The 23283-nt window shown below is 39.1% G+C and overlaps 1 protein-coding gene across 3 annotated transcripts; it reads left to right on the forward strand.

Annotated features, from left to right (window-relative positions):
- Nucleotides 1-184: 184 nt before the first annotated feature.
- lpin2 (lipin 2) lies at nt 185-23196 on the forward strand. 3 transcript variants are annotated; one of them, XM_031735566.2, is made up of 20 exons: nt 185-404; nt 5475-5675; nt 10594-10689; nt 11188-11549; nt 11631-11738; nt 11841-11967; nt 12047-12365; nt 12448-12547; nt 12711-12898; nt 13644-13737; nt 13834-13903; nt 14006-14098; nt 14256-14338; nt 14549-14696; nt 15058-15206; nt 16409-16495; nt 16987-17139; nt 18840-18954; nt 19777-19880; nt 20470-23196. In XM_031735566.2, the coding sequence occupies exons 2-20, from the start codon at nt 5484-5486 to the stop codon at nt 20612-20614; spliced, it is 2733 nt and encodes a 910-aa protein (XP_031591426.2). In that variant the 5' UTR covers nt 185-404; nt 5475-5483; the 3' UTR covers nt 20615-23196. The 3 variants fall into 3 exon arrangements, with proteins under 3 accessions (XP_031591426.2, XP_039457693.1, XP_031591425.2); XM_039601759.1 differs by lacking the exon at nt 185-404 and adding an exon at nt 3096-3437 and having other exon boundaries at nt 11191-11549; XM_031735565.2 differs by lacking the exon at nt 185-404 and adding an exon at nt 3097-3437.
- Nucleotides 23197-23283: the final 87 nt, after the last annotated feature.

Raw genomic sequence — 23283 nt, forward strand, 5'->3', positions numbered from 1 at the left:
TAAAAAGAACCTGTTGTCATTGTGTGTAACCCAGTTCCTAAAAGGTCGTTAGGAGGGAGAGAAGTTAACTTTTACCCAGACACAAACCTTATTATGATAACTGCACGTAAGTCATAGTATTAAATACACTGCAGGGACTGTAATTTTGGCTGCAAGTGTACTGAATGAATTTATGTACGACGCAGACAAACCGAAAGTATCCCACCAGCTGTGTGAGTGCCTCGCCGCTGTGCGGCTCCCTGTCCCATCAACTTCAGCGCTCTGCTGGCAGCCACCACCAGTCGGTCACGGTGGTCCAGACGCGGACACGTCAGAAGGCTTCTGAGGAGTTTCACGGGTACAGATATGGGGACTCCGTGAAGACACCATAACGTCCTTCATCGGCAGCATCCCGCAACCAGAAGGTAAAGGTTTAGTGATAAAAATGATTTCGAGCCCTGTCAAAGCGGTTCGCAGCGGCTTTTGACATCTTATTATGTTTCTGAATCTGCCTTCGGCTAACGATAGCTAGCACCTAACCTTGCTAACAGTTTTTTTTTTTTTTTTAGCTGCTGTGGATTAATTTAATTAAAAAAACAAAAAGACCGGACTGTGAATGTATTTATCACATAATGCAGAAATATATCGACTTTCCATTTGAAAGCGGCGACCTAGTGAGTGACTCGTGTTTCACCGTTTGCTGTTACGGTAACGTAAACCCAGCGATAACACGGTGGCTAGCTGAGGGTTAACAAGCTGGCAAGCAGCTAGCTGACGGAGCTCCGTCTCCATTCATTTTTTTCCTCCCATGTACTATTTTCACCCACTGTTTATAGCTTGGATTTGTACCAATGTAAAGCACGGTTGTACAAAACAGCTAAGATTTATGGTTTCACTTTTCATTTATTTCCGCAATGACATCGAAGCTATATGTACTCGGGACGTATGTCAATCCATACACCAGCTTTAATCTGCAAAATTAGCATTTTTTTATAGCTGTAATAGCTAAGGCTGACATTAAAACGGAATGACTCAACTGACTAACAATGGAGCAAGTTTGTGTATCGTATAAACTCCTGTTTTGTAGTTAGTGTTGGCGTGTAAGCAGCACTGACTTCCTCACATAAGAAAACACCTGCTTGTGGGTGGCCTTTGAAAACACTATTAACCAGACTCTTGGTAGTTTTCCAATCAACTTAGAGGTAACACTTTTCTCCCTACAACGTTTTAATTTAAATGTGTAATATTAGAAAACCCCATACCAGTATTGTTATTTAGTCATTCTGAGTTACAGGTAATATTAGAAAATCAAGATACAATCTGACATAAGCCTTGCAAATAACCTTATTTTCATAAATGTTCAGTTGCTGAAACTATTTGAAAGGCAAAATCTTAAGTTAAATTAATGGTCGGTCAATTTGGGGTTATAGTTTGTTGTTGTAGCTTTTAAATTAAAACGGACTAAACATTAGAATCAGTTATTAGTAGTATTTTTCTTTTAATGCAGACGCTTAGATTAGTTTTGGCCACAACTCATATTCTTTATTGATTCCATTATTAACTCCTGATCAAATTTCTGCAGGGCGGAAAAGTATGTTTGCATAGATTTACACTCTCAACACTGTGAACTGTTTCAGGTCAGAGTCTGGACACTGTAGAAACAAATAGGAGGATAAAGTATCTCATGTGACTCAGGTATGCAGTGACTCCACTGCCACACTGTAGTGTGACTTCAGTACTTTGCAATGAAAAATAAGCTTGGATGCTTATGCTTCCAGTAGATTGGACAATTCCTAACTAGTTCTCAGTTCCCTTATGTGTAACACAATACAAGTTTACAGGACCATAGTCTATAAATGCAAAATAACTTTGAATGAACATGTTTCTGTGTGCATTGGTTATCTTCTACACTTAAGAGAAGAAAACATTTTGAAAGCTTTCAATCTTCCTGACAGAACTGATAGATTAGTGTTGGTACTTTGACCACTTGCGCTTTCTGTGTTGTCAAATTCAGAGGGATTTTGCAATTCGCTGGAATAAAATGAACTACACTTTGATTGTGACCAAAAAATCAGCTTTTCTCGTGTAAAAGTGCAGCTTGGCACTCTGTGGGGTTTGGTTTATGTTGCACATAATGAGCAGGCTGGTTTTGTTTAACTTAATACTTGAAAGTCTGTAACATGAACTTTGTGTGGTCTAGCAGAAGTGATTTCTTTCGTTACCCAGTCAAAGCAAATGTTGACTGGATCATTCCAGATGAAAGCCATAATTGTGGAGTAGACCATAATACAACATGTCTGTGCTTGTAATTCTTAATTGCTCAGGTTTGTAATTTAAAGATTTCTTATTTGTTAAATGGCACATATATTTTTTCTCTATACTTTTTATCACTAAAAGAAAGTACTCATTTGTTTTCCGCATGGCTATTGTTAAATTCTTGAACACAGAACAGATCCTAGCACAGGGGGAGGAAGAGCCCACAGCCCTCAACTCAGTGGGCCTGTGTTTTCTTTGGTCATGTTTACAAAAGGCTTAGCAGATGGGACAGTGGGGCTGAGACCTCTTTGGAAGAGCCTCATGCTTTATGTTCATTTTAGGAGCTAAACCAGGCAGGCGAATGCTGGAAGCCAAACTAGAGAGAACCTCCTGACGATAAAAACGTGTTCATCACGGCTTGAGCTACAGTCTCATCAGTGTACCGCTCTACCAGATTTCTGACTTATTTATTTGTTTTAGTGTGCAAAGATTATGATGTTGGTGCTGTTTACAAAACTTCCATCTGTTTTCTGAGCTCATGTGACAACTGGCAACAAAGAAATCAACATATTGAAATCCAGTGTACTTACTGTCCTACTTTCGATGAGCCATCCACAATAACAAACACCTGCAGCAATGAACCTGAAAGGTATACGTGACTGTAAAAGAACATCTTACTGGGGATTGCTGTTTGGTTTTGCCTACTCTTATCAGGGGAAAACATTGCGTAGCTGTTCACAGAAATTAGCATTCTCTTATCAGCTATAAACCACAAGTCCAAAGAAGCCATCCCATTGGCTAAACCCTTACTGCCATGTCAGCTGACTGGACAAGCATATGTTCATATTCTGCAGAGAATAAAAGAAAAATGACAATCTTTATTACTATTACTCAAACGCCACTGGCTTCAGATAGTGTATCTGTATTTACTCCTGGGAGGGTCATTGCAAGGTGATTAGGTGGACCTTATTTGAGATTTGATTCAGGATGACAGGGAGACATTATCACCATTATCTGAGAGAGGAAAACATTGGTGCCAGTCTAGTCCTGAGGTGGATAAGGCTGGAGCTGACGCTCTGTTAATGGTGATGAAGAGACAGAGATCTTGGGGGAACAGGGAGCTCCTGGGAAGCAACACAGAGGACAACACAGACAACAGTGAACAGGATGAGCCATCCTCTCAGAGGTCATCTTGGTTCCTGGTGAGTCAGTACTGACAGGTTTCCTGGTTGGTCACAGCTTGGGCCTGAAACTAGAGGGCCAAATAGGCAGTTAGTCATCTTCTATTGTTTGGTTTTGTCAGGTTGCTTGGCTTGTTACTGTAACTAAGCCTAATAGTTAAACGCATGATTGCCTTGATTTAAAATTTGATGTTAAAAGAAGTGGGCAATGAGGGGGACAAATACAGGATTGTGATCCAGTCAAACTATTTCACATTGGCTCATGAGTCTTGCATCACCTGTCTGATGTGCTAATTATGTGTCATCTAAAATACCGAGCCTTCCTGTTTAATTCCTGCCAGTAGTCTACTTTTGTATTGCCCCACTTCTGGGCTGACCCTGAAAGAAGGAAAAGTAAATGTGTAGAAGCAGGTTGAAGCATTTGCCACACATAACAGCTTTAAAGGTATCTAAATACTGTGACTGTGCTTTTGAGTTCCTTTGCAAGGGTTTTTTTGGGGGGGGGTATAGATTTTTCCAAATTATCCCGTCACCTTTATAGATGTTTGGCTGCTTGCTTTGCTCAGTGTTAATCTTACACCAGTCCAATAGACAGGGTGTACGTGTACTCTGACTTTCTGACATCAAAATAAAAGTGAAAGTTAAATATCTACAGTACTATAAATCTCTTTAAAGTGTTATTTTGGTAAAATGTTCTTAGTTTCTAGAGATGGAGAACGTAGATAAAGACACAAAAATCAGCATACCACATTTGTACCTTTACCCTGTAATATGAAAGAATGCTGCAGCTAAACTGTGTTGTCTTTTTAAGTGTCATACCAAATATAGGTTCACTGGTCCTTCATATTATAAACACATACCTAACGCTTCTGTCATGCAAGAAGTACTGAAAATATGTCAGGTGTGTAAACGCTGGGGTATCACAGCCCTGGTTGTTACTGTATTTATGCCATTATCCCAACAGACTGTAGTTGACCTGTTTTTCTCATTCTCACTGTGTACAAATTTGGGGTGAAGTTCTTGGAAACACGAACATGGAGCTTCCTGTTTCTTGGCTTCCTTCTGGTATCAAATGATCTGAACTTTCTACTGCTCTTTGAACTTTGTGGTTGCTGTGATAGCTGCTAAAGTATCCTGTTTGCCTGTCTGATTGTGGTTTAAAGTGAATACTCTGTGCATATACTCTCTACTCATCAGCCTACTCTGAATGAATATACCACGGTTGTTTGCCATATTCCATGATGCCACCCTTGCACAAATGTCCCTATTCTCTACCCCCTTACCTCCCTCCACCCCCTCCACACCCCCCGTCACTGCTCTCATGACTAGATTCAGAACAAAAGGTTAGTGTAAGACAGAATATGTCAGGTTATGTAAACCCAGTGAAGTCAGTGAGGCAATGTGTTTACAGGCCCCAGTAAACTAGACCCTGACCCAGGCAAACCAAAGTCATGTTTAAGTTAATCGTTACACACATTCTGTGCCACAGAGGACAATCGAGGGCAAATAATCAAGTTCAGTAAAGAGGCCATAGTGCACCAAGGAAAGTTTTTGTAATTATGTAATGATAGCCCTGCCCTGTGTACTTTTACTTTGGTCAAGTAAACTGAGCACTTTGCTTGTGAAGGAATTTACAGTCCCACAAATTGCTCATCCCGAATGATTAAAAGCATTATGACAAAATGTACAGCATTAATTCTGCTCATATTAAAGCCACAGAAATGTGGTTTTATTTTTTGATTTGAAGTTGACAGTAGCGTTTAATGGATGTAAACAGGAAGTCAACTGCTTCCATAGCAGCCCTCCTCTGTCTAATGTTGTTCATGTGGGACAATGGCCAGTTACAGGACAACAGTATAACTCTAGCAGTCTGTATGGAGGTCAGGAGATAACAGACACCACAGGGTAAGCAGGAAGGGAGGGAGCTTTCAAGTGGAAAATTTGTAGATTTCATAAGTGGTTGTCTCTTCTGGACTGTTGCTGAATAATAATGCCCTTAGCCTGTTTTTCCCATTTACTCTGTTAATATTTGTTTTTTTGTTTTTTTTCTCTGTACAGGCGGACACCATGAACTACGTTGGCCAGCTAGCAGGTCAGGTTCTGGTGACTGTCAAAGAACTGTATAAGGGCATTAACCAGGCCACATTGTCAGGCTGCATCGATGTCGTGGTTGTCCGTCAGAGAGATGGCACCTACCAGTGCTCGCCGTTCCATGTGCGCTTTGGTAAGCTGGGTGTGCTGCGCTCCAAAGAGAAAGTGGTGAGTTAATTTTTTTTTCTTTCACTGATGTGTCAAAGCATTAAGCTCATATAGATTCATATACAAAACTCGTATATTTATATAGATAGATTCATATAAAGACATGTCAAAAATCAAATATCAAAAATTGGTCTGAAAGCACGTTTCTATATCACCAAGTTTTAAGTGTTTTGTTTCCCCACAACATGCCCAAATCACTTGACTGAACTGTTGGTGGTTGAGTTGCATTGTGGGTAATATATGTACCAAGTTTTAACACTGGAGACTCCTGTGCCATATTAAAAATGTTCTCTGCTCCTAAATATAATATTAATTTTTCAAATTGATCAGTGTGGTTTTGCTAATGTGGAAGTACAATGCAAAGACTTTTAAAATGTAACTATATTTCATTTAATTAAAAGTGCGAGTGAAAAGATGCCAACCTATTTAATCGATGGAACACGTTTCATAACAATTCCATAAGATAAGATAAGATAAGATAAGATAAGATGGCCTTTATTAGTCCCACAGGTGGGAAATTTGTTTTGTTACAGCAAAAGTGCAAAGTTATGTAGCAGAAATTAGAAAACACTGGAATGCAGTAAAATACAATAAAATAAAATAAAATACTATATACAATAGAATAAAATAGAATAGAATAATATATACAATAGAATAAAATAGAAATACAAATACTATATACAACTGAGTAGGAAAATACAAAAACACAACTTCGTCAGAAGAAGAATTGCACATATAGCAGTCTTATTGCACATGTGTGGGTTTGTGTGTTTGATCAGCTGCAAAAGTCTTTGTTGTGGAGTCTGACAGCAGTGGGGAGGAAAGACCTGCGAAATCTCTCCGTCCCACACCGTGGGTGCCGCAGTCTCCCACTGAAGGAGCTGCTCAGTGCTGTCACAGTCTCATGCATGGGGTGGGAGATGTTGTCCATCAGGGATGACAGCTTAGCCACCATTCTCCTGTCACTCACCACCTCCACTGGGTCCAGAGGGCATCCTAGAACAGAGCTGGCCCTTCGGATCAGCCTGTTCAGTCTCTTCCTGTCCCCAGCAGAGATGCTGCCCCCCCATCATGTGCAAAATGGCGTTAAGGACATCTCCCCCAGGACACAGTCATAATGTCCTCCTCTTAACAGAGCTCCCCCACACTGGGATCAAAAAAAGCATATGACTCTCCAATCCCAATGTGGGTAATTAACAAATACTGAGCATCGAAATCACAGGCTATGAATCATTCAGGGAAATCTTTTATGTTTGCACAACATCGACGGGATGCTCTGGGCTTTTCTCCCTCATTGATGGTATTTGTTACTATATCATCTTGCCTGGGATACCAGATCCAATTAATCATGGATGAGGAGCACTTGAGTTATTTTTAAAGCCCACTTCTCACTTTTTGTAGCACCTCTACATTGGCCTTATAGCAGGGAGAGTAGGTTGAGTGTATTAGTGTATTGTAGTAGGGAGATGTCGATGCAAATATTATGGCTCACTGTTATGTCTATGTTATTGAGGTTTTTTCAGTTTATGGGCTTATATTAAGTTTAAAAAAAGTTTTAAAAAATTTTGGTACTCAGCAAAAAATTAGTAATGGATGGAAGATGTGATTTATTTATTTAACATGTTTGTTCCATAACACCAGTAAGAATGGTGAACTTGTCTTGACATCTATTTTTAGTAGGACTGTTATTGGGTATCACGAATAAACTGATTATAAAAAAAATTCACAACACAAATTCTTTGCTTCGATGATTGTAGCGCGCCATTGTTACCATGGAAACTTAAACATGAGCGTTTCACCCACGTTTGTGACTAAAAACATTCCTGTAATACAAACTTATTTATGAGCAGCGTGTGAATAAAAAGTTTAAGGAAGTTAAGCCTGCACACACTGATAACACAACAACACCAGTGATGATGAATCTGGGATAGTTAAACGTGGAGTCTTTTTACATACTGCGAAGAGCAAAGAGCCGTTAACGAGACGTTAGCTCTGTTGAGTGAAGGAAAATGTATGTAGCATCATAAACAGCAGTGATATTCCTAAACTCACCATTAAAACCTTTCCTGGGAAAAAACTAGAGGGGGGTTAATTCTCAAAGCACCTGATCAACAAACTCTTGACGTGAAGAAAAGCGAACTTTGTAGCAACTTCATCCACCGCTGTTTGTTTCACGCAGTGAAAAGTAGGCCTCCAGAAGTAAGGCTACATTAAAAAATGCAGATGAACTGTTAACGTAGTCTGATTCCAGAATAGTTAAATTATACAGCTTGCTGAAGACAAAGGGCAGCCGTCCTGTTATACATAAAAGCGAACAGGAGAGAGTCTAAAGGGGAGCATGGTGTGTACTACACCACGTTTATTTCAAGATTTTTATAACATTTTTCAGATTAAAAGTGTATCCATATAAAATAGTGTCTCACTTAAATTGAAGTAATATTTAAAAACAGTGAATCATTGTTAATATCATTAACGTCTGCACCATCATAACGTCTTGTTTTCAGCAACACAAAAACTTTGCATCAACGCAACGGTCAAACTTCAGAATGCTGATATGCTCGTTTCTCTTCATTGCAGCCACCACATTCTCCTTTAAAGGCTTGCAGACACAAACTCACTCATTAACTTGCAGACTTAAACACGCAGAAACATGTACAAAAACTCCTGAAGCATTTCAAGAAGACAGACTAAAGATACATTTTTTTAAAGCCTTAGTTTTATGCCTGTTATTTGAGTATTTATATATTTTTGCATTTAAGAAAATGTTTTATTTGAAAAACAAAAACAAATCCTTTGTATTTATGTGTCATATTAAATTTTGTTTTTGCTTTTTTTGACAAATGAAACAGATGGCAGATGAAACAAAAAACACTGGAAACCAATGAGATTTTTTTTCTATTATTTATTTTTTGCTTTTGAATATATCTTGATAATAAGTATTTCTTATCAGATTAATCGATGGAATAATTGATAGATGACTCGATTACTAAAATAATCAATAGCTGCAGCTGTACTTCTTAGTATGGTTATGTTCTGCACTAGCTTAGAGAGCTTATTTACTTGCTGGTAAACCAGAGTGGATAATGATTTGCGGGGGGGAACTGACACTGTCTCACCACCTACCCAGAATCCCGATGGGCTTAAAGGGGAGGAATGAATGAGTGGTTTCTATGGCAACAGCAGCTTTACAACTTCTATGTGTGGGAGAGGGAGGAAACGTGAAGGAGGCCTGAACAGGGGCTGTTGTGTAACAAACAGTTATGTCTGTCCCTGAGATCAGTTATTAGCCCCTTGTGCTTTTGCGATAAATGCAATAAATTATGTGGTATTTGGTACTGACATGCAGATATTTTGGAGAATTCAGAGTGGGAATTCAGCTATAGCTGTTAGCCAAATACTAATTAAAATTTGGCTGCTGATAGTGTGCCTGTTCCCGTACATCAGTCACTTTGGTTGGCAACCAGAAAAGTTTTTCAAGTACTATGTGGTTTCTAAAAACATTAGGGATGTTAATTAAGCACACTTACACATATTTTCTTGTTCTAATCTGAAAAGTCAACGTCAAGAGTGAAATAGACTTGTGCGTAACAAAGAAAAAAAAAAAAGTCCCAAACAACTTAATATCCTGCCTTAATTCAAGCATTTGTAAGTGGCACAATCATTCCAGTGATGGAGCACAGTGTTGGCAAATCCACATCTTAGCTATTCAAGTGCATGTAACCTGTCACACACTGTGAACAGCTGAAGAGGACTCTCATTTATTCTAGCTCATTATTAATTGGGCATTGAAATTACCAGCCACTGCCACACATAAATTTCCTCCAGCACCCCTGAAGGGGTGAAATTAAATCTTGAGGCTGTAGCGAACCCACAGCAACAGTAAAGGACAGCAGCAAAAGGAAATGTACAACCAGACGGATAGCACAAGAGGGAGAAAAACAGATTATTCCTACAGCCATTGGTTGCAAATTAATATTGATGATTTGGTTTCAGGTTGCAGAGCACTTGTGAGTCAGAGTCTGTCTCCTCTGTAGTCTCTGCCAGACGTGACCTGTTTTTTTTTTGTTTTTTGTTTTTTGTTTTCGGTGTCAAGTTTCTGAATGGCCCCCTGGTCCACTGGAGTTTATCTGGCAAACATGAATGGCCTTGTTCTGTTGGCAGGCTCCACAGAAAGCAAGCCCAGAAGACCCATAAGCTTATTAGGTTTTTCTAAAGCCTCCGGAGGAAGATGGGTCTCTGAGTGCATACAGACTATGTATGTGATCTTGCAAAATAATGGAAGTATAATAAAACAACCAGTGTGATGGTTTTTTTTTCTTTTTTTAAAAGCCAATAAAAAGGGTAATGTAAGATTTTTATTGATTGGTTGATACACAGGGTGATTGACGTCAATGAATAACCGTTTTCAGAGTCAGTGTCCTATTTTATTTTCTGTTCTGTACTATTGCATTGGCAGTTTTTACTTTTGAACAGCAGTGCCAATGCAGCCTTCTTCAGAAATTGCATACTTAACATTGCTGGCTTCTTCAGTCTGTTAAAGTGTTGGCATTTAGACATCGGTCACTTTATGTTAATGTTTGTCACATAATCTTCATGAAGACTGTAACAGAGAGAGCGAGTTAATCAATCTGTGGGGATGTTCAAAAGCCACACTGAGATAGTGAGATGACAATGTCAAAAGCATGAGAGAGTGGCTTAAGTCAGTAAGCCATGGTCTTGTACATGTCTGTCAGTCAATGTGCCTTCATGCTGTTGAAGCTTTTGCTGTGTTAAAAGCAAAGCACAATTGTTACTTGTGACTTGTATAGGAAAGTGAGCAGGGAGCTCATTCAGATAAAAGAGACAAATTGTTCAGAAGATGTCAGACTAATAAGAGAGGAGCACATGTTTGAAAGGGAATTATGTGTGTTCTTTCCAGATCGACATCGAAGTGAATGGAGAGCCTGTAGACCTGCATATGAAGCTTGGTGACAATGGAGAGGCCTTTTTTGTGCAGGAAGCCGAGCAACAGAATGTAAGCCAAAAGCATCTTTCTTTCTTTTTTTTTTTAAATTTTAAAAAAAAGAAAGTAACAAAACTGCTAAAGGCTAATGACACAAAGTTTAATTGAGAAATGTTTCCAGATATATAATTTGTTATTTCCCCTTTTTTGCAGTCTTGTTTTGAGACTTAATATAGCAGCGCCATGAAATATTTCAGGTTAAGAAAAAAGAAATGAAACTGCAGACATGTTTTCAAAACATCTTTCACTTTGCTTTCATCGACCAAACACAACAACAGTCTTGCCTTTGCTTAACAGCATTCTTGAGGTAGAAATGTAAGGCAGTGTTTGTAGGAAGAAGTGATTACTCCACCATATTGCATAGTTAACCTTTGCTCAGGCTGCTATTGTGACATCTCAGCAGTGACTTCTACCTTATTCTACAGGACCTGAGTCAATATTGTGTTTCAAACTACGATTAATCCTTGTTTAAACATATCTTATTCATCATTTCCTGCTTTCCTACTTCAGCAGATTGTTCCTGCCCATTTGGCCACCTCCCCAATCCCCACCGAGAGTCACCTGTTCTGGATCTCAGAGGTGGAGCACAGGGCACCAAAAGATTTGGAAGATGACCCTGCCGACCCAGAGGACCCTCCCGAACCTCCTGCTCCAAGCACCGTTGCCACAAAAAAGAAGAAAAGACGGAGAAAGAAGCACAAAGGAGACCCCCGTAGAGAGGAACTGACCCCACCGTCAGTCACTACTGGTAATGCTGTTGCTGCTAATGCACCTGCTGCTACCACTGCTGCTATGTCTAGTACTGTGCAAAATGAGGAAATCTTTGAAATGGATCTCAGCTCTGACGAGGAAGCTACAGTTCATGTATCAAGGTATGTTTATTCAACGCTTGTAGCCAGATTTGTGTGAAGGGATCAGTTAATTATTATGCTTCTTCTGCACTCTGAATTTAGGTCACCTTCAGTGACTACAGTGCGTGACATTGACCCTAAATTACCCGCAGCCAGACACAGCCTTGATGGTTATCCATTGTCTGATGGGGACTGGCCAGCTAGTGATGGGTATGTGCTGACATGAACCGAAAGCCATTAGCAAAGATAGCACAGACGTGTAAGTAGCACCTGTTTTACTAATACTTGGCATTTCTTTTTACATCCTTGCAGCCATGGCTTGTCACAGGCCTTTTCCCCAAAGAGTGACTCAGAACTGGTGGTGAGGCCTTCAGAGAGTTTGCTCAGAGCTGAGTCTCACATGCAGTGGACATGGGGAGAATTTCCAGAAACCACAAGGGTAAGCACTTCTTCCCAGTGGAGTTCAAACCATTGCCATTTGACTCATCATCATAATAACATTACATCCAATTTTTTAGGTCACCAAGAAGGAGAAATCAGAACCAGTGAAAACAGTGACTATCACCCCATCAGAGAGCACCCATTTCCGTGTCATCCTCAGCTCAGAGGCCATGGAGAATGAGACAGAGGTTGAAAAAGAAGATGCCACCTCCTCTTCAGTGTGTAACATTGTCAAGCCTGAGCCACGCACCCCTGTCACCACTGTAACACCTGTGAGTCCAATATCTTCTGTTAGCCCGGAAGCCCCTACAGAACCCCTTGATATCCTGCAATCAAGCATAGCAACCTCCACCGCTTCCAGTAACCAGCAGACAGATTCACCATCAAAGAAGAAAGGTATGTTAGGTGGCTGCTGATTGGTGCTTTTTAAGGCTTGTCTTGGTTATCAGGTTGTAATTTGTAAATATATTGTATGTAGGCGTTCCGAAGAGGAGCCAGCATCAGGGTCCTGAGGATATCTACTTAGATGATTTGAATGTACTTGAACCTGATGTTGCTGCACGATATTTTCCTAAGAGGTATGATGGTTAAAGAGCTGACTAATTACTTAACCTTTTTAATTATAAAATAAAAGCCAAAGTGCTCCAAAGCGATTTCTCCTCTGAAATATCATTGACAGCCTAAAAGACCAGTATCATGACATATTGTAACCCTTTTCTTCTTCTCTTTCTTTTTCTTCAGTGAGACTGAGGCAGCTGCTAAGCACTGGATTGACTCAGAGATGCGCTCTGGCTCACAGTCCCCTCAGTCGGTGGGTAGTGCTGCAGCTGACAGCGGGACAGAGTGTCTCTCTGACTCAACTAGTGACCTCCCTGATGTTACCCTTTCTCTGTGTGGAGGCCTGACAGAAAATGCTGAAATATCCAAAGGTACACGAGCATGACACTCACAACAAAATGTATCATAAAGTGAACATTTTTGTCTTAAGCCAGTAGACATTCAGCCAACTTTGTTGCACCTTCTGGATTAGCCACATAAAGTGTCCAGCTACTTTTAGAGGAAGCTGTTCTTAAATACGTATTTGTTCAGACGTGTAAATGTCGTACCCAGAAGTACTTTCCCTTTCATCAAATTAACATGTACTTTAACTCTTCAGGAAATGTTTCTTCATCTCAGAATATGATGTCATAACCTTGTTAAACAGCAGAAAAAACGTTAGTCATCCGAGTCAGTATATATCTATATTATGCTATTTTTATGGACCTTTTTTTTTTTTTTTTAAAGATATGCGAGTCCTGCCATTTTTCTCATTCATTTTAAAGATAACCAACATAATTCTTTAAGGGGAAAGAAGAACAAAAAAGCAAGAACATGCTCATTTCCTCTGGACTAATATCATAACAGGATGTCCATATTTGGTTAAATGTTGTAGTTAATTTGCCCTGCATTTATTGCATTACGAACGATGATCACAGACTACCTCCGCAGTCATTACAAACTGTTAGAGGTCTCTAGGTTATATTATTCCTTTGGGATTAAGGCTTTAGAAGCCCTGTGGTTAACAGAAGAAAAAGTTTCCTGACCTTTATGTCTACTAAGATGTTATATCTCACCACCACTGACCTTTTCATCAGCTGTCTTTAATTAGTCTTCCTCTCCCCTGTTCATTTCCAGAAAGGTTTATGGAGCATATCATTACCTATCATGAATTTGCTGAAAATCCAGCAATTATAGACAACCCCAACCTGGTAGTAAGGATAGGAAATAGGTATGTAATTGTTTTTACTTCACATTGGAAATACACTACAGAAACATTTAAAATGTGTGGTCAGGATTACACATTAGTAATTGTCTTTGTCTTCAGATATTATAACTGGACCCTAGCTGCACCTTTGATTCTAAGCCTTCAAGCATTTCAGAAGAATTTACCAAAGGTAACATGTGTTTAATTTTTTACTCTTTGTCCTGTTCATTCATTCATTGTCATCTGGCAGCTATCTCATCATTAACTGTCTTTGTTTTCCTCTTTATGGCAGGCTACAGAGGAGGCCTGGGTGAAGGAGAAAATGCCAAAGAAGTCAGGCCGCTGGTGGTTCTGGCGTAAGAGGGCGGATAGCACAATCAAGCAGGTGTGCATGTTGTTAGTACAAGTAACCAAAACAAAATTTGAGGTGGTATCTGCAGTTAACTTCTGTTCCCTCTTCATTGAGAGTGTTCTGTTTTTATATAGATATTTTTTTTAACTTGGCTAATTGGGGATTTTATTTTTCTGCCTACTTCGTCCAGTCGGAGACTAAGCTCGAAACTAAGGAGGAACCACATTCGGGAGAGGAAGGACCCTCCACATCTCAGGAGAAGCTGGCCTTAACGTATGTGATACCAGAAAATCAAAAACTATATTATTATACATAGGGAGGAGCTTATATTTTGGTTTAATGAGGAAGAATAGTAATGGTATAATTAAGATAACATTGAATTTATTTATAGATGTAAGGATCTTCAGGTCGAATCTTTCTGAAACATGTTTTTCCACTTGTCTGTGATAATTGACTACCATGTCTGTTGTTGCTGCCCTGAAGGCCTAAAGCAAGAGACTCATCCAGTGATGAAGAGGCCAAGGAGGTGAGCGCAGCATCCTGTCAAGAGAGACTGCAGCCAGTGGATGGTCAGCACCATCCCAGCCCACACACATACAGAAAGTCACTACGGCTGTCCTCTGATCAGATTGTAAGTTCATTTTTCATCTTTTCCTTTCTCACGCTGATAAAGCTTTCTCTGGATTTGTCATAAAATATTATTTAATTTCAAATATAAAAGTGTCTGGTTTTCAGAAGATAAGCTTATTTTTTTGCTGAGTTCTTAATGAGATTTGTGTCTCAAGTGTTTTTATTTGGCAGTTTTGTGCACCCTCTGCTGGCTAACTATGAACTGCAACTAGTGTTTGCTCCATTTGTAGTCTGTAGGGGGCTCTAAAGACCTGTAGATGGTCATTGTACTGTGGCAAGAAAATGATGGTAGAGAGTAATGCGTGTGCTGTTGAAATATATATATGAAATTCATATATAATGTTTTTTGTGTGTGTTTCCAGGCTAGTCTGAAACTCAAGGAGGGGCCAAATGATGTGACATTTAGCATCACCACTCAATACCAAGGCACATGCCGCTGCGAGGGTACAATCTACCTGTGGAACTGGGACGACAAAGTCATTATCTCTGACATTGATGGCACCATCACAAAGTATGGCCTTCCAGTCACTCAGAAAATCATATTACAGAACACAATTGTAATAGCAAGCTAACTGCTATGTTGATTATGGACAGTAATAGACAGGGCAGTAAATCAGTCGGTTATTGTAGCATCCAATTACATTTTCCTGTACATATACAGTAATAAGAAAACATTATTAGAAGGGATTTCCCTTGGGTGCTTTACCTTAGTTGCATCCTTTAACGACAATTAAAAATAATGTGTACAAATATTGATTTTAACATATAGGTGGGAAGCAATCAATGAAGCGACATTTAGATAAATCTTTTGTTGCAGCCTGTCTCAGTTCTTGTAATAAAATGTGGATCTAATTTTATAATTATATAGTTAAAACACTTAAAGCCATCTGTTGCAAACTCGCCATGGAAACCTCAGTTTTTGCACTAAAACTAATTCATATACTACCAAGATGGAATCTATAGTGCAGTGTTCAAGTGTTTCTATAAATTGCCCACAAACGTTAAATACAGCTCCTTATTTGTTATCCACCATATAAGGTGGGGAGCAGGTAAATGAACACAGGATTAAATTGTTGCATAATATTGTTGGGTTTAATTTAAAAAGGAACAAAAGCTTAAAATAAGATTCCAGCTCATTTCACTTAACTGATTTTTCTGAGTAGCTTCACTACCATGGACACATTTAAGTCCTTCACAAATGGCATATATGAAGCCTGTAATCCAGTTCTATTTGTGTCAAGCTATGTTAATTACTTTAAAGCTAGTTATATCTCTTCTGAAACAAAACTGATGCCTGCTGCCTTCCTGACGCCCACCCTGAAGTTCGTTGGTGGTCGACATCAAACGGCTCCAAATTGACTGCAGCTTATTATCTCTGTGACCCTTTAGGCCAACCCCTGACATGCAGCTTTCTTTGGCTAACAGGGTAAAGAGCACAGGGACTATAATGAGGACATTTACATTTCAGTCTGTAAGCACACACAGCAAGCTGAGGGTGAGACCGTGTCTCCCCTATAGGCCAGTAATGCTCGTTAGTGGAGAACAGCCCATAATGTTCTATATTTATAATAAAACTGTGTTATCGTGCTTTATGTGACCTCTTTTGAACAGTCAGTACTACCAATCTGCTTTCTCTTTCTCTACTTGATGTGGCTGATTGAGTTATTTCTATCTTATAGTCAGTGATATTTTTTGTGTGTTTAAATGTTTTAGGTCAGATGTATTTGGACAGATACTTCCACAGTTGGGGAAGGACTGGACTCACCAGGGGATTGCCAAGCTCTACCACTCTGTAGCTGAGTAAGTGCACAGCAACACTGATTAATTATGGAAGACGCATGAATGGTTGGTCAGTGGTTAGGACTGTCTGGGGTTGATTCCCAATCGGCTCTCTGTGGAGTTGATATTTCCTCCCAGTGTTTGCGTGGGGAGCTCTGAGGTGGATGACTCAGTAAGTTTAACTGTAGTTTAGGCAGAATTATTGCAGAAAGTAAAAACACCATTAAACCGGCCGTTGCTTTTTCTGGTTTTATTTTTATACTTAAATCTGAAACAATAGAAAATGTATTGCATGAATGAAGTCAGCTGTAGTGAGTATGGGTATTGGTTTTAGTAGTAAATAAAACGTTTCCTCTGTAAGATTTTCTTTTTTTAAATTGAATTGTTGTGACTTCTCCACATTATGAGCGCAATCAATATAACTGATCTAATTTAAGTGCTAATCTTAGTAGTTGCCATTAAGGTCATGATAATGAACAATTATTAATGAGCACTGCTCTTCCCATTCGCAGAAATGGCTACAAGTTCTTGTACTGCTCAGCCCGGGCAATCGGCATGGCGGACATGACAAGAGGTTACTTACAGTGGGTCAATGATGGAGGCACCATCCTACCCCGAGGACCTCTCATGCTCTCTCCCAGCAGCCTCTTCTCTGCTTTCCACAGGTAATATATACTCTAAATGGTTACCAGTCTCAGTATCATGAAGCTCATTATATACATTAAATCCTCCTTATCCCCAGATCTTAATGTTGTTTTCAAACCACCCCATTTTTTTCACCCTTACATCTTTTTTTTTGTCTGCAAAGTTAATTTCACTTTAAATACCCTATTCTCAGTCTCAAAATCCTCCCCACTCTCCCGAACCTCATTCTTTATAATAAGTCTTTCATATGCCATGGTTATTAAGTCTACAGCAAACTCAAGTTCATGAATTCCTATCTAAAAGGCATTAACTGTGTTGGTATTAGTGCCGTCACTTCTCTAAAGTACGCTCATGGCCAGCATTTTCTCTGTTTTGGATTAGTCTTTTCTCTTTATTTCCCCGTTGCTGTCACAGTCTGAATTGCATTTTTAGAGACAGTGGATGATTTGTGTGAATGATTCTTTTGTTGAAGTGAGGTATAGATGAGGAGATCCAGAAGGAGGCTGCTAGCTTTCTATATTTTTTTGATAATGTGGGATCATTTGACACATTGAGACATCTTGCAGCAGAACGTCTATTTTCGTCTCATTTTTCTAAATTTAAATATATTTGACAAAATAAATATTTAAGGTTCAGGTTTTGAGGAGTTTCACAAATTGTTGAAATTATTTCCTTCCAGGTTGTAAAGGTAAAATATATTTCAGAGTGCACTAATAAACAAGACTACATCAAAAATACAGTTGCTGACACTTCTTAATAGTTTAATTATTGTAGAAGAACATCATCAGAATGTTAATCCACCTACTGTCTCCCATACACGTTCATCTGTCAGCCTCCTCTAGCTAACTCACGATACAGGAGCCTTCATCTTAGAGTTTGAGTATGTAAGATGTGCTGCTAAGAAACCAGGCATGGTGCAATTGTTGTTTTACATCAGGGGAAAAAATCAATCAATAATTTAATCCTACACACCCCAAAATTCACTGTATGATGAATAAAATGATTTTAGAAAAAGTTCCAAACTAACAGATGTGATTTTATTTTAACAGTGTTACATGATTTTAAAATGACCCCTTTCGGTATTTCTCCCATCAAACATGTTTCCCAGCAACACTGGTTTCAGTGAATTATGACTGTGTTAATATAATGTTAATTGAACAATTACACACTCTTGTGATACTTGCTTGTTATGCCTCGTAGGTCAGATATTATCCAAATTTTAATACAGCTAAAGCAAGTATCCTTTTCTCACTTTCACAGAACAAGTAAAACTTTACTGTGTTGTTAATGGTTCCCTTGAACATGATTAATCACATAGCAGGGTTTTTTGTGTGACCTTGAAACCTGTTCAGAATGGTTAATGTCTCAGCATAGCAACCTGCAGCATTGTTGATTATTGTGTGGTACAAAAACTCGTAGTTATTTGCATTATTTATGTGTCCCTCTTGTTTTAATTTCCTTAAATTAGAAACACCCCTACCATCTGTGTACTTGTTTAGAGTCATAATTTTAAACAGAAATTGCTGAAATGCATTTGGCCGTGTTATTACACAATTTGTATAGAGGACAAAAGTCATTTATAAACAAAGTCTTGTCTAAAAACAGTCGGAGAAAGGGGTTTGAGATAAACGAAATATGTTTGATCAAATTACCTCTAACTCAAACTGGACACACGGGAAGGATGTGTATGCCCTCTAATAAAACTGTCTGTTTGCTTCAGAGAGGTCATCGAGAAGAAACCAGAGATCTTCAAGATTGAATGCCTTACAGACATCAAGAACCTGTTCCAGCATAACAAGCAGCCATTTTATGCCGCCTTTGGGAATAGAGCTAATGTGAGTTAATGCATGTTTGAAGATGTCAGACTTCCAGACATTAGAGTGCTTGTTTTTTGGGGGTTTTTTTGTTGTGTTTTGTTTTTTTAAACGTGCGCTTTTCAGAGGTTGATGCAGTTGTAATTCATTGCAAGAGCAACATGACACTTTGGCAGACACTTTGAGTTAGCAGACATGAACGTGTGAAATAAGTACTGGGCTGAACCTGAGCTGAGGTCATTGTCGGAGTGTGATCGCGAGTGACTTCATCTGTAGATGAGAGCTCAAGTTGGGCACAGCATCCCGTCTTCAGCTGCATAAACACTAACAGTCACATGAACGGTCAGCTATCAAAACCCAGTCTGCCTTGGTCTCTCCCCTAAACAAAAAAATAAGACACAGCCACACACAAACAGACACACACTCACTCTTCCTCTGGCCAACCAAAAACATTTACTCCAGAAATTTACTGCCATTACATGCATTAGGTGGAACACAAACAGGAAATCTGTGGTTAATGTTATTAACGTGGTCATTTCAGTTTGCAGCCCTGTGTATTATGTATGAGAGGCTACTTTCCGAACATTACATAATCAAGAGTGTTCTCAGATGGCTGTTAACAGCCCTGTCAGTAATTTTTCAGCCCGTAAATGACAGGTTTATTCGCATGCTTTGTCTTAGAGGAAGCAAAATGGGTTCTGTGTGTTTGTAATTAATCCCAAGTCAAAATAAAAGCCTGTGCTGTGCTTATAAACGGAAACATTTAAAAAACTTAACTTAAACTTTGAAGCATTCCTATTTTAGTGGGAAGATTGAGCCTTTAATCTTTATGTCTTCATACAGGATGTGTTTGCCTATAAGGAAGTCGGCGTTCCAGTGTGCAGAATTTTTACAGTTAACCCAAAGGGAGAGCTGATCCAGGAGCAGACCAAGGGTAACAAGTCCTCGTAAGTACATTAATGGTCTGTGTTTGTCTTTCGTAGCAAAAATCCCCAGCAGGAAGTATAGGACGTTGCTATCATTGAACGTTTTTCTGTTTTCTTTATTTTCTTGTTTTGCTTTTCCAGCCATTACTGTTTCCTTCACTCTCACATTACTGTAAAAAAATAAAAGCCTACAGTCACAGAGTCTTCTTTTATACCCTGCAGCAAGCAAAACAGACAAAATTAGAGAAAAACTAGGGAACATAGTGGTGCTTTTAGCAGCTCAAGCGACAGATATTTCCCACAGGATCTGATGGAGAACAAAACAGAAATAAAAAGAGAGCTGGCCAGAAACACACCTTAAAATTGATTCTAGTCTGCAATGTTGTCCTCAGGTGGCCTATGTTTTTTTTTTTTTTTCTTTCTGTATTTAGATTGATCAATACATTTCAATGTATTTCAAATCTAAAATCCATTTTTTAAATATTTATTTTTCTTTATTTTTTGTTCATCACTAAATACCTAGAGTGTATATATATTTTTAAGATTTATATATTGTATCTGTTCTCTTGCTCACTCTGTTTCCCTGGTCTCATTTTTTTTCCCTTTGCAGTTATGGCAGACTGAGTGAGCTGGTGGAGCATGTGTTCCCTTTGCTGAGCAAAGAGCAGAACGAGGCCTTTGTAATGCCAGAGTACAGCTCTTTCTGTTACTGGAGACAGCCGATACCAGAAATCAATCCAGATGAACTGCTCTGAGTCGGTGTGTATTGATACCCAGCTATACAGTAACATTCAAATGAACTGTGCACCTGAATGCACCTCCTAAATACATGTGAAGTGGAACCAGAATTGTTCCTGCTAATTAGACTGACACACACAACACACAGTAACCATGAAGTCAAAAAAGCTGGTAAACTGTATTTACTTGAGAGATGAGTGGAGATTATCAGAACAGTAAATCCTGATGAGTGATAACGTAGCGTTTATCCCAGGGAGACACTCCACTTATGCCTCTGTGTGAAGGCATCCTGCCCAGTGATAACTTTCTAGTCCATGTCCATGTACAGACTTGGCAGTTGAAGACCCAGCTAATATCTCTGTAAACTTGTAGAAAGCCATAAACGACGCAGGCAGAAGTTCCTCACGAGGAGCTCAGATTCTGATCTGAGCAGAAGTAATTTAAGAAACGCCCTGAAGAAGTAAAACGTAATGTTTTAAATGGAAAAGGCACACATTTAATTAAAACAGGACAGGCAATTAACACTGGGCAGTGGTTATGCGCCACTCATATTTTACTGTAGGTGCTGTGTTTGCCCAGAAGCAAGTAACCAGCCTTTAATTGGAGGCTTTATTCTGTTCTAAAAATACAGTAGTGATAGAGGTTGGCAAATAACAGAATAACACAAACACAGAACCGTCCACAGCCGTTAGATTTCAGGAACTCACTGCAGTAAGTGTTCAGTTGTCCTCTCGTTCCTGACTCTTGCCTGACTGTGCAACAGATTTCACACGGCCGCTACACAGCGAGCCGTGTTTGGTACTGTTAATATCCAAGGTCGTACCTCGGATATGCTTTCACCAAGTATGTGAAGATGCACAGTTTGCTGTGACTTAAAAAAAAAAAAGCAGCAGCTTCATGGTGTATTGTCTTGCTGTTGTTTTAATATGTTTGTTCTGTTATGCAAGCTCTGGCAAATCAAGTGTGTTTAGTTAACAATGGAGTCATTATTTATGATGATCAATGTATTTAAGTTATTGATTTCTATTGTGAGGCCTTTGCTTGTCTGAAAAAATAATTGATCACCAATGCAATATTTCAGATTAGTATTTTTGTGAGGCTGATCACAGACTAACATGCACTGCTAGGCCTTGTACAAGCTTTCTTTGGTCACGTCTCCAGCAACAAGCCTGTATTTCTTTTATTAACAGTGAATTTTTCAACATGTAAGGCACGTAGACATTCCTGAGCAAAACCTCAGAATCTGTAGTATTACCAGATGTGTGTAAATGTGAGAGAGGATGCTTGAGATGGAACAGTGGATATAAGCAGATTTGAAAAGAGCTTAAAATGAAGGATTGTGCTTTGTGAGGTCCTCCGTAGGAAGGACTGCAGGATGATGGAAGTGTGTGTGTACCTAATCACAGAGTGCTGCTGCTGTTGGGGTGGCAGCATCCTGCACCCTTTGCTTAGGTTCCCTCGGTGGCTTTATCCAGCGCACTTTGTCAAACTTGCACCCAGAAACTCAAGACTTACAACTCAGCACATCTCCCACCCACATGCACTTCACCGACAGTCTAAGTAGACAGTAGACCAGAGTATGCAATTACTGCAGCATAAAGAGTTTGAGTTTTACCTTCTTGACTATTCAGTTAATCTGAAATTTGTCTGTTAGTGAGTTTTGAGAAGCTTAGCTCGTTTCGAGTAGCTTTTTTTTGTGTATGTTTTTAAGGCAGAGAAAAATGATGATAATTTGGGGTAACAGGCAGCAAGGTAGTATCAGAGCCACCCCTTAGCCTCAATGTGTGTGCTTGAGTGCGTGAGACAGAAAAGCCTGATTCCCGTGCCTCTGGTGACCAGAGGAAGATAAACTGTTTTTGGAGATAAACAGGAAATACTTGACTGTACAGGAAGTGTTTAAGGCACTTCCCCGGCATTATCTATGTATGATTTAGGAAAGGAGTTTTGGTCAGATGGATCATATCTCCAATGCAAGTGTAACTGACTGTGTATGCCAGTGTGGACTAAAAGAGCAGGAGCAGCCAAGATCATTGCATAAAAATAAGCACAATTTATGGTGACAGCTACATGCACTGCTTTTTTTTTTTGTTTGTTTGTTTGTTTGTGTTTTTGATGAATACAGTGTGCCCCGCTTTGATTTGTTTGCTTGTTCTCTGCAAAGTGGTGAAGTCAAATAGATCTATCTTATAATCAACAAGAAATTCCATTCTTTCTATGAAAGTAAAGCATCTTGTGTGAAAGAATCACACTTCATCCTCTCTGATCCTGGGATATGTGGTAAATAAATGTTTGAATGAGCATATATGCTGACCATCACATTCTTCTTTGATGCCTTTTTGTTTTTTTCTTATAACGTGTATGAGCTGTTCTGTGACTTAAGTTTTGTTCTGTTTTTGTTTGGATGTATTGCTTGGTATTTGTGTCCGACCAGCAGAAATGCATTAAATGTATGCTGTGTTTGATTTGTATAGAAATGTGGTTTAAAGAACAAAATCAGCTGTAAGAAGAAGTAAAAAAAAAAAAAATCAGGCCTAATGAAGCTAACATAATGTGGCTTATGGTCTTGTTTGTATGAAATAAAATTTCTAAATGAATGCAATTATGTGTGTGCTGTGATTTTCTTTTCTGCAGTCTGAGTCCAAAAGTTCAACAGTAACCAGAGGCAAGTGGAGTAACTCCTGCCCTA

Source organism: Oreochromis aureus, linkage group 18 (genome assembly GCF_013358895.1).
Source record: "Oreochromis aureus strain Israel breed Guangdong linkage group 18, ZZ_aureus, whole genome shotgun sequence".
NCBI classification, from domain to species: Eukaryota; Metazoa; Chordata; class Actinopteri; order Cichliformes; family Cichlidae; genus Oreochromis; species Oreochromis aureus.

What these genes read in the sequence shown, in the direction of transcription:
- lpin2 (XM_031735565.2), top strand. Translation starts at nt 3,318, where the DNA reads ATGGTGATGAAGAGACAGAGATCTTGGGGGAACAGGGAGCTCCTGGGA. An exon ending in TTCACCATCAAAGAAGAAAG is followed by an intron (nt 12,366 to 12,447) that starts GTATGTTAGGTG and finishes TATTGTATGTAG; the next exon opens with GCGTTCCGAAGAGGAGCCAG. An exon ending in CTCTTCTCTGCTTTCCACAG is followed by an intron (nt 17,140 to 18,839) that starts GTAATATATACT and finishes TGTTTGCTTCAG; the next exon opens with AGAGGTCATCGAGAAGAAAC.